Source organism: Acartia tonsa, chromosome 14 (genome assembly GCF_053477335.1).
Source record: "Acartia tonsa isolate MP-2025a chromosome 14, ASM5347733v1, whole genome shotgun sequence".
Taxonomy (NCBI): domain Eukaryota; kingdom Metazoa; phylum Arthropoda; class Copepoda; order Calanoida; family Acartiidae; genus Acartia; species Acartia tonsa.
The window spans coordinates 28,633,247-28,649,696 of record NC_137273.1 but is presented as its reverse complement, the minus strand read 5'-3'; the positions used below and the strand labels follow the sequence as shown (position 1 = coordinate 28,649,696).

At 34.2% G+C, this 16,450-nt stretch overlaps 1 protein-coding gene across 3 annotated transcripts in view; it reads right to left on the bottom strand.

The window, feature by feature from the left end:
- Positions 1–16,018, bottom strand: part of LOC145305626 (ADP-ribosylation factor-like protein 6) — a 91,528-nt gene extending 75,510 nt beyond the window's left edge. Inside the window, exons 1-5 of one of the 3 annotated variants that reach the window (XM_080147325.1) lie at positions 15,286–16,018; positions 10,272–11,188; positions 8,872–9,830; positions 8,112–8,192; positions 7,587–7,622 (exon numbers count right to left, since the gene is read on the bottom strand). In XM_080147325.1, coding sequence (XP_080003451.1) covers positions 7,587–7,622; positions 8,112–8,192; positions 8,872–8,938 — 184 coding nt within the window. In that variant the 5' untranslated portion in view covers positions 8,939–9,830; positions 10,272–11,188; positions 15,286–16,018. Of the gene's footprint in view, positions 1–7,586; positions 7,623–8,111; positions 8,193–8,871; positions 9,875–10,271; positions 11,540–15,285 lie in introns of those variants that run through there. The other 2 variants (XM_080147324.1, XM_080147323.1) reach the window with 2 other exon arrangements.
- Between the last annotated feature and the right edge of the window lie 432 nt (positions 16,019–16,450).

Here is a 16,450-nt window from a genome sequence, read left to right as displayed (position 1 = left end):
AGTGGCTAGTGCTTTCTATATACAGCTACTGACAACCGGAGCCAATTCCCCTTGGCAAAACGGGGGGAATGAAAAAGGTCATGGGCTTACAGATACCATTGTCAGATCCAACCTAAGAGATTACCCAAAGATGAGTTTAGAAGTTGCACTTGCATGGGCAGTGACAGCTGTGAACTCGCTGACAAATGTAAGAGGATTCTCTCCGTATCAGCTAGTTTTTGGAAGACAAATCAGACTCCCTAATATTCTAGATGATCCACCACCAGCTTGGGAAGAGCCAACAAAAAGCAAAGCTCTCATAGACACACTGAATGCTCTACACAACGCTAGAGTAGAGTACACAAAAGCTGAAAGATGTGAGAGAATCAAGAAGGCACTCAGAGCAAAGATCAGAATTGCAGATACAATATATGAGAATGGAGATATTGTATACTTCAAGAAAGAGGGTGAAGATACTTGGAGAGGTCCTGCAAAGGTAGTCTTCCAGGACAGTAAAGTTATCTTTATCAGAATAGGTAGCATCTACTATAGAGTAAGTGCAAACAGACTAATAAAAGCAAGTGATGCACTGGCTAAAGATATCCAAGAAAGGGAAGCTACAAATGAAGCTGTTCTTAACAGAGACAATAACAGAGACAATCATGACATCATTGAGAATGGAAGAACAGAAGAAACTTCAGGTAGTATCACCAGAAGCAGACAAAGACAACTAGATCAAATGTTGGATGAGAATGCAAGGGACAGATACAGAAACATAGAGATTCCAGAAATTTCTGACATTCCTACAGACATTCTTGACAAAGATTATCAGATGAATGAACAAACACATACAGAAGAAAGAAATGAAACACAAGAATCAGTCAACAAAAGTGTAAATACACCACACAAGGAAAACACACCAACAACAGAAGCTCAAACAACAACAGAAACAAGCAAAGAGAGTACAGACAATAAAGAAGCAGACAACACAACTAAAAAGAATGCTGAAGGGACATCAACAGACAAAACAAAAGATAAAATTCCACTGCGTAACTCCAAAGGAACAAAGAGAAGAAAAGTCAGCCAGAAACCTTCTCCATGTTTCAATGAAGATGGAACCCTTCAGAATGCTTCAAACGTACTAAAGAGAAATGATAGGATTGAAATCTTTGAGAAAGGAAAATGGGAAAAAGGAAAGATCTTAAGTCATGGAGGAAAAGTTGGTGGAAGAAACGCTGGTTGGTTTAACATTGAACTAGACAATGGTGAAGTTTTTCACGATGAAGTAACCAAAAGAGACATCAGATATGAAAACGACACAGATCAAATAGCTGAGGAGGAAGAAGTGTTAACTGTGATAAAGCTGGATAATGGTAGAAAAATGGAAATCAAAGATGTAGATAACAGAAAAGTCAGAATAGAAAACGAGGAAGAAACAGCTTTTATCATGATATGTGAAGAGATTCTTGCAGTTATGGTACCCAAAGAAAAACGAAACTCACCAGAATGCTTGCAAGCAAAACATGATGAGCTAAATAAACTAAAAGCTTTTGATACCTATGACATTGTAGAGGATAAAGGTCAAGATAGAATCACAACAACGTGGGTTCTGACAGAAAAAGGCTCAGATATCAGAGCTAGACTAACAGCCCGGGGCTTTCAAGAAGAAACAGATTTTCCCACAGACAGTCCAACTGTACAGAAACAGTCTATAAGATTACTCACAGCAATGGCTGCTACAGAGAAGTGGACAATATATACTACAGACATATCTTCTGCTTTCCTACAAGGGAGCAAGATGGACAGAGAAGTTTTTGTTAAACCGCCAAAAGAAGCTGGTCTAGAAAATAAATTGTGGAGACTTAACAAATGTCTGTACGGTTTGAAAGATGCCAGTAGAAAGTGGTATATGAGACTACAAACAAAGCTCAAAGAACTAGGTTTCAAGAAATCTCCATTAGACAAAGGTCTATTCTATCTGATCAAAGATGGAATATTGATAGGAATAGTTGGAATACACGTAGATGACTTCTTTTATGCTGGTACTAAAGAATTCATTGAAGAGATCATGCCAAAAATCCTTGGCATCTTCAAGGTAGGTAAATCAGAAGCTGGAGAGTTTATGTACACTGGTTTTCAGTTCAGACAAGACAAGGATGGTGTTACAATAGACCAAGACAAATACATTGAAAAAGTCAATGTACCTGAAGTAAATGTCAGAGGTATCACTGATAAGAAGAGAGAGATGAACCAAGATGAATTGACCTTGCTAAGACAGATCACAGGAGTGCTAAACTGGACAGTAAGAGCAACCAGACCAGATCTGGCATATGATTGCATAGATCTATCAACACATTTTAAAGGAGGTGCAGTTGAAGAACTAATCAAAGCACAAAACTGTGCCAACAGAATGAAGAAATCCAGGGTAGCGGTAAGAATTCCAGACCTTGGAAACCTGAAAGAATGTGAAATTTGGATGTATTCAGATGCTGCTTTCAGAAATTTGAATGACAAAACTGACAGTTGTGGAGGTTTTGTGACTTTCTTAGTTAACACCAAAAATGGAAGATCTGCTGTGCTGGAATGGAAGTCTAACAAGTTGAAGAGAAAAGTGTTAAGCACTTTAGGAGCTGAAACTCAAGCTCTATCAGTTGGATTAGATGCGGCACTTGGTGTTAAGACTCAGATCAAAGAGATGACAAATGGCAGAATAGATCTAGTAATAAGAGCTATCACTGACAACAAATCGGCCAGGGATGCTATTTATTCAGAATCAGTAGTAGAAGAAAGAATGTTGAGACCTGAAATAGCCATCATCAAGGATATGATAGAAGAAGAGAGAGTTCTAGAAGTAAGATGGATAGAAGGAAAGGATATGTTGGCAGACCTGTTAACAAAGAAAGGAGTAAAAAGCGATCCTTTGATTGACGTCATTCAGACTGGACAGATGCCAAGAAGAACGCTGCATCTTATTCTAAACTAAAAACGAAAGCGCAACAATTTGTACAAAATGTATATAAAGCAGAAATTATTCTTTTTTGTTTGCACATAGAAACAAATCATAGTTTGGCAACACAGTCAAAATATCGATCCCTGAAAAACGAAGTGTACATGGAAGAGATCGCTAAAAATGAAAAATTACACAAGAAAATAGAAAGCAGCGAGCCCTTACAAGTGTACACAGCAGAAAGCCCGACCCCGGTAAAAAATAAAGAATGCGGCATTCAGCGCTAGGAGCACGCCTTTAGCGGCAAGTGAAATTCAAACGAACACGAACATTTTCTTGCAGATTTTATTTTAAGAAATACGTCAACATTCCGTTATTTTTTTCGTACAAAACAGTGAAAAATGAAAGTTTCAAACCCAGTTGTATAGTAACAGATCAAAAATTTTAGAAAACTGTTTTTTCTTTACCAAAGTCGCTCGTATGTTTATTTGTTTGAGAAACTACCCAAAAAATGTCACTTTTTTTGTGTAATCATTTTCCTTCATTCCCCACACTTTCCACAGCCCGATACAAAAATTTTTTTTTTCAACATCATAACTCAATCTTGGTATATTCTTTTCAGATAAAGATCAAGAACATCATGCTGGAGATCCTAGACATCATTTTCGCAAGTTATAAAATGCCTGAGTACATCCTTGATGAAAAAGTCTCACGCATCAAGTGGATCTCACTCAAAAACTATGACCTTCGTACGGCCACAGATGTTGTCATAGATGCAATTGTCGACCAAACCACTAAGAAGAACATAGTGATATCATGTTTCCAGAAGTGGTGTGGAGCCATAGAAAATTCAAAGATTCTCAAATGTTTCGATGAGTTAATTGCGGCTCAAAAAGCACAAAAGGCAAATAAAATCGTTTTTAGTACCTTCTGGTATTTGCCCAACAGTTCAAGTGTGTGGAACAAGGTACGAGATTTAAATGACAAGGTCCGGTTCTACAATGAGCTGCTCGACATGCCACAGCTCTGTATGCACAAAATGGGAACATCGTGGGTATCGGAGTGCGACAGGACATTGAGAATTCGAGGAATGATTTTCCTCGAATTCCAACTCGGCTTGGGCTTGGGTCACAGTCTAAGTGTGGAGGGCCTCTACAAGGTCAAGAATTATTTGATGGTTGCCATGGACATCACTTTCAGCTCTGAGGCTGAGAAGAAAAAGGTCAGGTATTCACGTGCTGTTGCTCCCCCTCCTCTCATTGAAACCGAAGGCTACCGTTTTAATGAGTTCTTCAAACAAGAACTACGTGACCGCAATTTGGCGGGACGTCCAAGCTCAACTGGAGGCTCTAGAGCAAGTTCTCTTACATGGAGTCAAAGGAGGCCCGAAGGATGGAGAAACTGGGCCGTGTACAGGAAGAATTCATGCTGGACAAAGGAGGAGAGGATTAGAGCTTTAGAGGAGCATCTAGAACTTATCAACAGATCAGATGAGCGTCCTGTCTGGGGAAAGAAGGAGCAGAAGAAGGTACAACATGTTCCTGAGGAGGTCAAGGGTGGAGAGGAAGACCTCATTGTGTTCTCCGACGACGAGCAGGACGGTGTTTTCGACGAGGCGGTGGAAAGAGAGGTGGAGATCTTAACTAGGGAGCTGTCGCTCAATGATGATGCCCAGACCAAAGATGAAGAGGAGGACATAGAGTATAATGAAGAGGAACATGACATGATGGACGTTGATGAGTATGGAATCGACAGGTACAACAGAGTCAATGAAGAACTGGTACGCCAGTATAGAAAGGATCTAGCTAGCAAGACGGCTCAAATAGTCAAAGAAAAGGCAGCCTCCAAACATTGGCGTCATGAGGCTGATAAGACTGAAACGGCCAACAATGCTCTTGTCAAAGATCTAGACTACTACAAGCGCAGAACACAAGTACTAGAAGGCCAGCTCAAGCGTGTCTGTGATGAATACAGATATCTCAAAGATCTCTATGAACACGGCGGCAGGAAGCGGGAGGTAAAGGTTCATACCCGCAAGTTTGCTAAGGAAGGTGATTTCACCAAGGCGACCTAATAGATCAAAGAAACAAACAAACATACAAACTATATGTAATGTGCGGATCATAGATCAAAGTTATTATTATGGTTTTAATCTAGGTATGCTGCAGCTATCAAATACCTACCTAAGAACAGTCATAGATCATATACAACCCTGGAGATTAGAAGAGGCCACCGAAGACCCTATGAAGGAGGACTCTTCAATCTTGTCTAGTAGAAAGCTCATAGATCAAATATATTTTTATGTGCAATTTTATCATGTCTTATTTATTTCATGTTGTCTTTTATATGTTTTATCATAGCCCTCATTTTACAGAGTGTCTAATACATTCTGGGGTTTTATTTATACCGATGTTAATTCAATACTGTGCATTTTAGAGAGTCCTATAATGACGTTGTCCACCTAGAGGAATGGTTACACTTCACGCTAAAGATGGTGAGTCAGGCTACTTTAATTGACTTTCTCAGGAACGCATAGCTTTTATCGTTAATTTAGGCAGGTTAGAATGGTCTTATCAATTTTAAACTTTGCATGGTGATTCCTGTAGTAGTTAGGTACGTTTTAGAAAGCGTAAAGCGTATTAACTCTATAATCGTTACAAGAATGTCCTTACGTCCATTTTAAACATGTTGATTTTTAACTTTTTTAACAACAAACTTTTATGTGATCTAATTATCCGTTTGATCTCACTTTTGGTATACTGATTCCTGGGGCAACAAAATACAACATATAAGCGAAGCAACTCTATAATCAAGTATGTCCATAAACATTAACATGTATTAAGCAGTTTTCAACAAATTTACTTTCAATTTGGCTTCAACTTTTTTACATTTATATTCGGATTATTTTATTTTCCTTCCCATTAAGAAACAACTGCAGAACTATTAAATAAAACATTTATAAACCAATTTAATAGGTCTTAACTTTGACACTATATTGTTTACCAACGGCTTCGCCCCTAGAGGCATCTAGTGGCACTTTAATGTTTTTTTAATAACACGTTACCTATATATGTTTGCGTTCAAGTCTCTAACGATACCTAGCTATGTTGCGTTCAAGTCTCTTTTGTGATTTCTCTTGGGAAGGTCGTGGCACTCCCTCCCCAATAGTTATAATCCTTCCCAGGACCTATGAGAAGCTACCCTGTTAAGGTGAACCCGATCGGTTCAGCAGTTAGCGAGATCCTTCGGTACAAACATACAAACAAACAGATATCCTGTTTCTTTAGTATAAGAATTAGGTATATAAATGGATGTGGGAAACATTAAACTGTAAATTATACTAGTGGCCAAAGTTTTATAACCAAGTGATTTTAGGTACTTTTATTGAATTTAATTTTAATTGATTATTTCCGTACTAGTAGCATTCAAACTTTTCATTCAAAAGACAATACTTTTTATCTACAAAAGGGGGTAATCTTATTTATCATCAATGGTATATATCAATCTAACATTCCTTGTCTTATCCACTAAAATCCTTAAGTTTACTAGGTAAAGACAGAGAGGGTGAGGACATTGGACTTAAGTTATACTGGTACCCAAAGCTTATTAATATGTTGTCTCATTCGTTGTCTTACAATTTTCCCGCTTTTGATGACAGGGTGAATTGCTCATTTATTACTATTAATTCAATAACTAAACAAGTCTATTAGGATAAATGGGGTATTCCTATCCAGTTTTTTGTTTAGGAATGAATATTTTTTGCCCGAGGGAATAAATGATGGAGCGATAGCTCATCATTTATTAACGAAGATTTACGAGCAAAAGGCATTCTATGGATCTTAATAAACAAAAAATGGAAAAATATTTTGGTTAGATGAGATTTTAAAATGCACTATTTGACACTTTTATTATTGCGTCTACCGTCTGGTTTCTAAAATTATTTCTTAACAATAGTATGACAGCAAAGTTGCAGTTAAGCTTAGCATAATATTCTACTGCCATACTATGGTATTTAACAACTATAGATCCCTATATTTTCTTTCGTGCTAGAAACAGTTAAATTTTTTTGTCAAGATATCATAACATGCCAATTTAGCAGGGATCTCAAGGGATAAGACAAGAAAAATGTCTATCCATGACGGATAAATCTTTTACTGGACAAAATGTGCTCTGAATTTTAGGAAATATCAAGTAAAGGCAGTTGCAAAGGTTGTTAAAAATCAAAATCTAAATCAAATGTTGGAGTTCCCCAAACATCCTCTTAGGGCGAAGCAAATGATCAAAAATAAACCAAACAACTAAATCCCAATAAAGAGATGCTCTGTTATATTAGGTAATCATTTTTAAGCAAAAAATAATTCAAACAACAAATTTCAATCAATCTAAGTGAAAAATAAAAAAGTGCCTTAACTTAAAAAGTGATTTTTTTCTCGTGTAAATCGCACAATTTTTTATTATTAAAAAATATAATTTAACTTAAGAAATTTAGTATAAAAGAGTTTGTCAAATAGAAGAATTATTAAGCCCGTGACTTTCTTTTACAATATCATTATGAAGACAAAAAAATCCTTAAATAAAATTATTTTTTTTAATGGTGCATAAAATGAAATATAACTCAAAATAGCAGTGAACAATGAACATATAAAAGAAACTAACTTACTTTTAAACTTTTCAACGTTGAATCCAACGGTTGGCACTGAAAATATTGTAATTATAGAATAGCTGCGCTACTTAAAATATTTATTTTACTCCCAAGGCCGCCAATGGGGGGGGGGGGGTAAAGGGGTTTATCCCCCACCTAAAAAAATTTTTAATTTTAATTTCCCCCCCCACCCCAAAAAAAAATTAAAAGGCTTGGACATCTTTGCCTAAATGATAAAAAGATTACCCCCCCCCCCCAAAAAAAAAATATTATAGAAACAATGTTTGTTAATCTGTCTTTATGAAATCCCTCCCCCAACTACATGGAGATATAGAAGAGGGGGAGGGGGAGACTCCCACCTCGCTCTGGTTAGAGCCAGTTGTGATACTACTAATAAAAAAAATCATAACTAAAATGTAAAATTAGGCCTTGTAAATGAATGAAAGGGATTGTGAGAATATTTAAACACCTATTGCCAATATTTTGTATCTTTACGGGAAACTGGTTAATTGAGAGAGAGTTACGTGAAATCGCGTAGTTTACCTATATTCGGGTTCTGCTGGTCGTCCGGTTTGAAATGGTTCAACAATGTGGATTTACCGCTGTTATCAAGACCAATAACTACATTACACATGGATTATACATTTTATCAAAATCGAAAAGATATGATAAAATTACTTATTTCTATCATATTGTGCCTAGTTGTCCTCGGAATCGCTATTTGAAGCTAACTCCTTGTAGTACAACTACAACTCCCAGAATATATCAGATACAGACAGCCGGATCTACCATTAAAAGTAGGAGTGTCTGTCTGTCTGGGTGTTTGGAACAAGAAAAATTCACAAATTGTAAGACAAATACCTACAGTTTTCTTTTTCGTGAAGCTTTTAATGAGTAAAAATGCTGTTACTTTTTACATACCAATTTGGTGGTGAAAATCTCAACATAACGTCAGATGTTGGAATGTTATAGTTGAATGCACTAGTTATAGAATAGCTGCTCTACTAATAATACTTATTCAAGTTCCATACATCATTGAACGATGATTTTATCCCTTTTAAACTTAAATCTCTTTCAGTAACGGAAAACAATTGGACGTACAAACGTGCCTACCTTATTTCTTAAGTGGTTGTGCTAATAAATTAAATATATTTTTAATAAATTCTTAAGATATTGCATTCTTCTTCAGTACTCAACAAAAAAAGCTATCTAAATAACTTTTAGTGACGGACATACATACTTACGTACCTACCTAAGATAAAGAGTAGTTATACTACTAAAATATATTCTTAATCCATTCCTAAGACATTGCATTCTTTCTTCTTCAGTCCCAACATGTTGGCCAGCGAATCAAAAAATCCCATTTTCATCACCTTTTGTGGAGGGTATACTTTCTAGTTATGGACTGGGTAAATCTGAAAACGGTTAAAATAATTTATTTAATAATGGGGGGCGATTAAGGGCAGAAAATAAACATTTTCTTTCTTCAAAATAACATTTTGATTATTAAAAAATAAAATTTAACATTGTTTGTTAATCTTTGCTTATTATATAAAAACATTACCTAGGTAGGTTTTTAACTTTTTAAATATTTTGGCTTAAAATTCACCCTGTTAAAAAAATAACAAGCTTTTAAATAAATGGTATTTCTTAGTGAATAAGTTACAATATAGTATAACAGCACATAGCTTAATTAGAAATTCTACTGTTATACTTCAGTTTACACAATTATAGAATCTGCTCCTCTAAATATAACAGGATATCAAATTTAAATCACCAGTATTGAAGAGTAGTTCTATAATTGTTAAAAACTTTGGTATAACAGTAAAATATCTGCTTATGAACACTGTTACTGTAATATATAATCTTAAGGAACCAATAATTAACATTAAATCTACTAAAAATTAAAGTAGTTTAGACTCTTAGACTTCTAAGAAAATGTGTACAGTCATAATGGATATAGAATACGTGGATATTGTGACAGGGGATTTTTGTCGGAATTTAGGTTGCTAATATAGTCCTTAGATATTGATCAATACGTTACTCTATGGTCAGGGAAGAGGATGAGGTAAAATCATTATGTGGGGGAAGTGGTATCGTTAAATTAGCCAGCTGGGTGAAACATTTTCGAGAAACTCCCACAATATTCATGTATTTTAGATCCATTGCTGCCATTCTATTATAATTAAAAGGCTTTAGAAACTATTATACCTCAAATAAGCTCAACCTAACTTATACATATCATCTAAATTATTCCAAATGCTTTATAAAAGAAACAAAAACGATTAGATTCAATAGTAGCGTTGCTTAAAAAACTAAATAAGTCAAACTAAAGGAAGGGTTGGTTTTTATACCTAGAGATCTTGTGAAGCAAAAGAATAAAGATACTTAGAAACACTTTGCAACTTTATTTTAGTTCTGTATGATACTAATAATACTATTTTCCTCCAGTATGGCTTTCAAACCGATCAATATCCGCTGAATTAGAACCTGTTGTGAGCCATACTAAAAAATCATGTATAGCATCGTATTACTGAAATAATTTCCCACGGATATTAAAGTGAAAATCATAAAATTAATAACAGTTTTGTTAGCCCAGGCCTTCGACCCCTAATTGACCTTGCAATAGTTTTAATAGGGACGTAAAAATACACAAACAGACCGACACTTATAAGCAGAAGAGTTGGTACGCTTCTAAATAACCTTAAATTTAAATTTTCAAACTTAATGATAACTGGATAAATAACTGATACAAATAAATCACAGTTTGATATCTAACTACTAAAGGGATGAAGGGACAGGTAAATAAACGTTAAATTAATCATTCCTTCCATGTTTATGAAGTACAACTATATAATGGATGTATTGTTACTGGGATCTTACACCAGATTTTCATGTTCTCTAATAATGTTAAACTCACCGCGGGCTATAAAAGATAACTCCCATCCCTTACCCTCCTACAGGATGACCGAACTGACCAATAGGAGAGTTACATATTAGCAATCTATATTGACGACAATTTTTCTCCTGTCATAATATCCAGGTATATTCTATATCCATTAACTACTATGGGAGTATGAATGATAAATTCAACGTTAACCTATCCCTCCCTCTATTCCTGATTTCTAAACACGCGGTTTCCAATGTTAATTAATTACCATAGTATGACAGTAATATATGAGGCTATTCAAGGCAGTATTTCTCAGAGAGAGAGGGGACATTGGGCTGTTTATTGCAATAGTCCCCAAAGTTTTTAAAAAACGTGTTCTTATTCGTTGGCTCAACAACTTTGGGGACTATAGTCAATTTTGATTGGTTGATTCATTAAGTTACCCAAGTGTTCAAATGTTGCAACCACTAATTTTAATCTACAAAAAGGGGTAATTTTGTGTATCATCATTTTAGATGTACATCAATTAATCGGCCATTATACCTTTAGATCTCTAAATAATTCTACTGTCATACTATTGTAACTAACATCTAAATAAACCGCTTCAATTTCTTCTTAAAATGCTTTATAAAGTTAACATCATATCTTTACTTAAAATGCAATTGTAATTGCATTGATAAAAATTAATATGTTACACAAAATTTCCATAATAATCGTTTAATATTTGACACTTAAATGATTTATAAACAAGGACAATAATGCCTATAAGTAGCGTAGCAATATTAGGCTAGCAATTTTTCATGAAAAAATAGTAAAGTCTTTTTATTTAGATGGCTTCTGTAATTAAGGCAGTCTAGTTATGTATTTAAATTCTAAAAAACAGGCAAAAACAAAGAATTCAAATTAACATTGGACCGATCGGACGAACAAACGTACCATAGTTACAGAGTAGCTACGCTACTAAAAATATTCAAATAACAATCTACCGCCCTTATTCACGAAGTATATAATAAAAAATGAAAGGGGTATATTATTATTTTGCTTTATATTACATCACTCAGTTACAGGGGTGTATATTTTCAAATTTGACCCGACTGAGGGGGGGGGGGTTAAAAAATATGTGATGGGGGGGGGGGGGGGGGAGGGGGTGTAAAAATTAAGAGAACTGAAAGCATTTTTTTTCCATTTTTCTCACCTTTTTTGTGAAAAAAAATAAAAGAATATGTGGGATGGGGGATAATATGAATAAAATAAAGAGTTTTGAAAATATTTTTCCATTTTATTTCCTTTCTTGCTGGAAAAAACTAGGAGGGGGAAAAAAATAAAAAAAATTGCAGCAGGGGAAGAAAATGAATCTTTTGCAGAATATACACCCCTGCTCAGTTATAAAGTTAATGTTTCAAGTACTTAAAGCCAAACTAATCACTTAAACGGGGGATAATTTTGTCGCCCATAAGTAGCGCAGCAATAACAATACTTACTTAGTTTTAGATTGATTTAAGGACAGGGGAAATTATATAATATTACAATTACCCTAAAGTCACGGTTTTTTAGGTGTTACGCTGAGATTTTTTTCCTTCTTATGGATAGGTAACTGGTTCAGACTTAAAATAATATTAAGACTTGTTGATATCAAGTACAGTTACAGAATAGTTATTTATCGCATCGTATTATAGACAGCTTTCCGCAGATATGAATAAGAAAAATTATAGGACTAAAACAAGTTTTGCTCCCCAAGGGGTCAAAGGCCTGGGTTAATAAAACTGAAAAATTGCCTATAATACGATGTTATACATGATTTTTCACTATGGCGGAGAACCGGTTCTAATCCAGCGGATATAAATCGGTTTCGAAGCCATACTGGAAAATATATTATTTTACCGAGAGACGAAAGTACAGACATATTATAATCATAAAGTAGCTGCGCTACTAACGAGGGTTGTTGAGGGCCAAAAAAGGATAATAATATAAGTATCAAATGCTTTGTTTAAAATATAAAATAGCCAAAACAAAATTAGGGGACCTTCAAAATATCGTTGTAATTTTTTTGCAAAAAAAAATAATTTTTAATTCTCAAACAAATATTGGTGAAAAGAAAAGAAAATTGCTTTATTTTGAGCACTTTTGTTTGGTTATTGTAAAAGTCCATTAATCTGTAATAAAAATATTTATATCTTCATAATATTCTTTCCAGTGTGGCTTCCAATCCGATTACTTTCCGCTGGAATAGAACCGGTTCTGCACTATGTGCCCAGCCAATGCAAAAACTCCAAGATTCCAAAAAATGCATTTTTGAATATTGACCAATTTTAAAGTTTTAGGTTAATCTTTGTCATATTTGAGAAGGATTCCCAAAGCTAGAGGTGAAAATATCAATTACTTATAATTTTACAGCTTCGAGAAGTAGCCTACCTAGAATCTTAGGATTTTGTAATAAAGCCTAACTATTAAAATTACATTTTATATGCAAACTTTAAATTATCGTCAAACTACCAAAAATTGAGCTCCAGTAATATGTTATACCTTTTTTGAAAGCTTATTGAATAAACTATACGATTTTAAATTAGTTTTTATACGTTTACTTATAAAATCTATGAAAAAATTTATGTCAAAGCAGCCCCCCTTAAAGAATCAGGAATTATGATATTTTGTAATGTTACTCTCAACTTCAAATAGTTTGATCTTTTTTCAGCTAACGATGCCGCATATCAGACCTTTACACATGTTTAACCAAGGCACTCAGTGAATGAATCCCGTTGGTTTCAATGGCGGCATCGTTAGCTGAAATTTTTTTCTCGCATTTTTGTAGGAGCGGTCGGACCCATTTTATAGCAATTTTACACAAAAAAGACAAAATAAAATAACTTTTTACAAATCATTTTATCGTGATATTTATAGTTCTCAATTCAATTTTTTGATACAATCCCTTATTCTTATTGCTTAAAGTCTTTAAAGGATATCCTTGCCCCCCCCCCCACCCCCGGAGTGTGGGGGGAGGCCCCCCATGCACACGCCCAGAAATATTCATTTAAGCTATGTAATTGAACCTGTTGCTTCTAATCAATTACCATTCCTTTTAAATCAAATGAATAATATTTTAAATGTTTAAATTTGATAAAACTAATTCCACCTATTCCACTCCCATATGCACGCCCTAAAGAATTAAAAGAGTTGAGCAAACTTGTAAAGAAACTTAAAGATTTAAGCAAATTTGTTAATAAATGTATGAAGGCCTAGAGATCTAAAGGGATAAGAGAATGGCAGATAAATTGATGAAATGAACATTACCAATAATGATACACAAACTTACTCTTCTGTAGATTACAATTATTGGTTGAAAAGTTATTACACTCAACTTAATAAACAAACAAGAAAATGTTATTATAAAACTTTGGGGACTAGAGTGATCAACAGCCCAATGTCCCCTTCCTTCCTGATAAAGGCCCTATTGCAGACAATCAATCCTTTGATTGCAAGGCCTTGGATTAAAGTTTTTAGTGCTTTTGGGGTGATTTGTAATATATTTGCTTTTATTTTTAAAACAAGAATTGTTTTGTCAATAATATGTAATTTTTTTAATGAAAAAGTACAGTAAAATGGGTTATAGGAAAATAGAAAATTATTTAACAAAATGTTATTAACATGTTTCCTTGTTTATAGTTATTAATGTCAACAAATCAAGGGATTTAAAGGGATAAGTTAATGGCCGATAAATTGATAAACTTATCCAATGATGATACACAAAATTACCCCTTCTGTAGATTACAATTAGTGGTTTAAACGTTTGGACACTCAACATTTGAAAAAACACAATTTAAATTCAGTAAAAGCCCCTAAAGTGGCTAAACCAATGAATAATAAAACATTAATATAAAGGTTTGGGGACTAGTGTAATAAACAGCCCAATGTCCCCTCCCTCCCTGAAACAAATCAATTGATATATAAGTATTTCATTGATAATTTATTTACGGGAGGGGGTGACTTGAAACAAAACATACCAGCAATTTTATTTTGGGCGCTACTCACTTAGTTTTAGAGATAATTGGGTAAAATTTTTGGAATCTAAAAAAAAACTGCGGCGGAACCGCCGTTCACGGCCGTTTTCCGCTACCAACAAAAATTTTTTTATTGCATTCTTCGCTGAATTAGGCAATTTGTAATCATTATTTTTTTTTTAATTTCCCCTTATAACCAACCCTGTGAGTGTAGGTGGACTTCATTTTCAAATTCTCATTTATCAAGGTATACCTTAGGTAAATTCAGTGCTTCTCTTGTGCTTTTAAGATATTGGACCCAAATCGTTTTAGGGTGTCATTAATCACCCCAATTTTTGGTATTTTGAAAACGGCGGGAGCGGCGGGCCCGCCGCCGTTTTAAGCAGCCGCCACAAAAAAAAATTTCTGATTTCTTGCCGAATTATGGAATCATTTGAGATAATGTTGTTTTTTTGGCGGCAGAAAATGGCTGTTAACGGCGGGAGCGGCGATTCCGCCGCCTTTTTTTTAAAGATATCAAAACTTGGGGTAATTAGTGACCCAACCCAAAAGATTTTACCCAATTTGAAGCAAAATTAACAGAACTATGAGTTTTTGTTTTATTTTGGAATTCTGGGCACACAGTGTTCTGCGTCATACTGGAAAATTATATAGCGTATCGTATTGTAGAAATTTTCCATGAAAAAACATAAAAATCAAAGAATCAATTCTGTATTATTGGCCATGTGCATTCGACTTAGAAAAAAAGAATTTGATCCATTACTTTTTATTTTACTAACCGCGGAAAATTGTCTATAATACGATGCGCTAAGTTTTTATTATTTAACTTTACCTAGTAACTAATATTTGATTACAAATTGCATAATATATATTATTAGTTCATTAAATGACACTGGTTTTATAAACTGTTTTCAATAGAAGATTATTTCATAATGTTCATTAGCAAGTTTTTTAAAAATGTAGGTACCTGCCTATTTAGTTTTAAAACTTATTACCTACAAACTTTTAAAAAAACATTTTTTTCTTTAGTGGCACTACGAAATGCTTTTAAAAATATAAATTTGAGGCGGATCCTTAAAAATATGAGAAACGGCAAAAGGGTAACAGCACCACCAAAATTATTTTGTTAATTTCTGCCATTAAAATTCTTTTTTTTTAAATTTATAAACCTATTGTTAGTTGTTATAAAAATTTTCGAAGATTTTAAAACTAATATTAGAAGAATTTTTCTACAAATTCTTATTCAGATAGTTTAGTTACCCTGTCGCAATTCTCTAAATCATTTTCAGGGGTGTATATTCTGCACAAGATTTATTTTTTTTCCCCTGCTACAAAATTTTTTATTTTTCTTCCCCCCCTAGTTTTTTCTCACCAAGTAGGGGGAAAATGGAAAAATATTTAAAGAACTCCATATTTTATTTATTTTATCCCTCCTACCACACATTTTTTAAAGTTTTTTTACCAAGGAGGGGGGGGAAATGGAAAAAATATTTTCAGTTTTCTTAATTTTTACATTTTTTTTCCCTCCAACCACTTATTTTTTATTTTTTTCCCCCCCCCCCTGAACAGGGGATCCCATGTAGAATATACACCCCTGATCATTTTTTAAAAATCCGCCTCTAGTTTTTACTAATATCAACAAGGGGGGGGGGGGGGAAGTTCTGACACATTTGCGTAAACGGTGAGTATAGGCTTTATCTTTGGACTGAGAGGATAGGCTATTAGGGATAAAATCATTCTTATATGATGAATTTCCCCCAGATTTAAGATTTTTTGGATAGGCCTCCAATTATTTTTTTTTAAAGTTAAAAATCAACTTATAAAACAAAATATGCATATTTTTCTTCAAATATGTGAATAATATTAAAAAAGATGCATATTTTGTTTTATAAGTTGACCTGTAACTTAAAAAAAAAAATTTTTTTTTTTCATTTATACCTGTACACTCAGAGACCACCTGGAGGCCGGGAGCTCCGGAACCTGGAGGCCTATCCAAA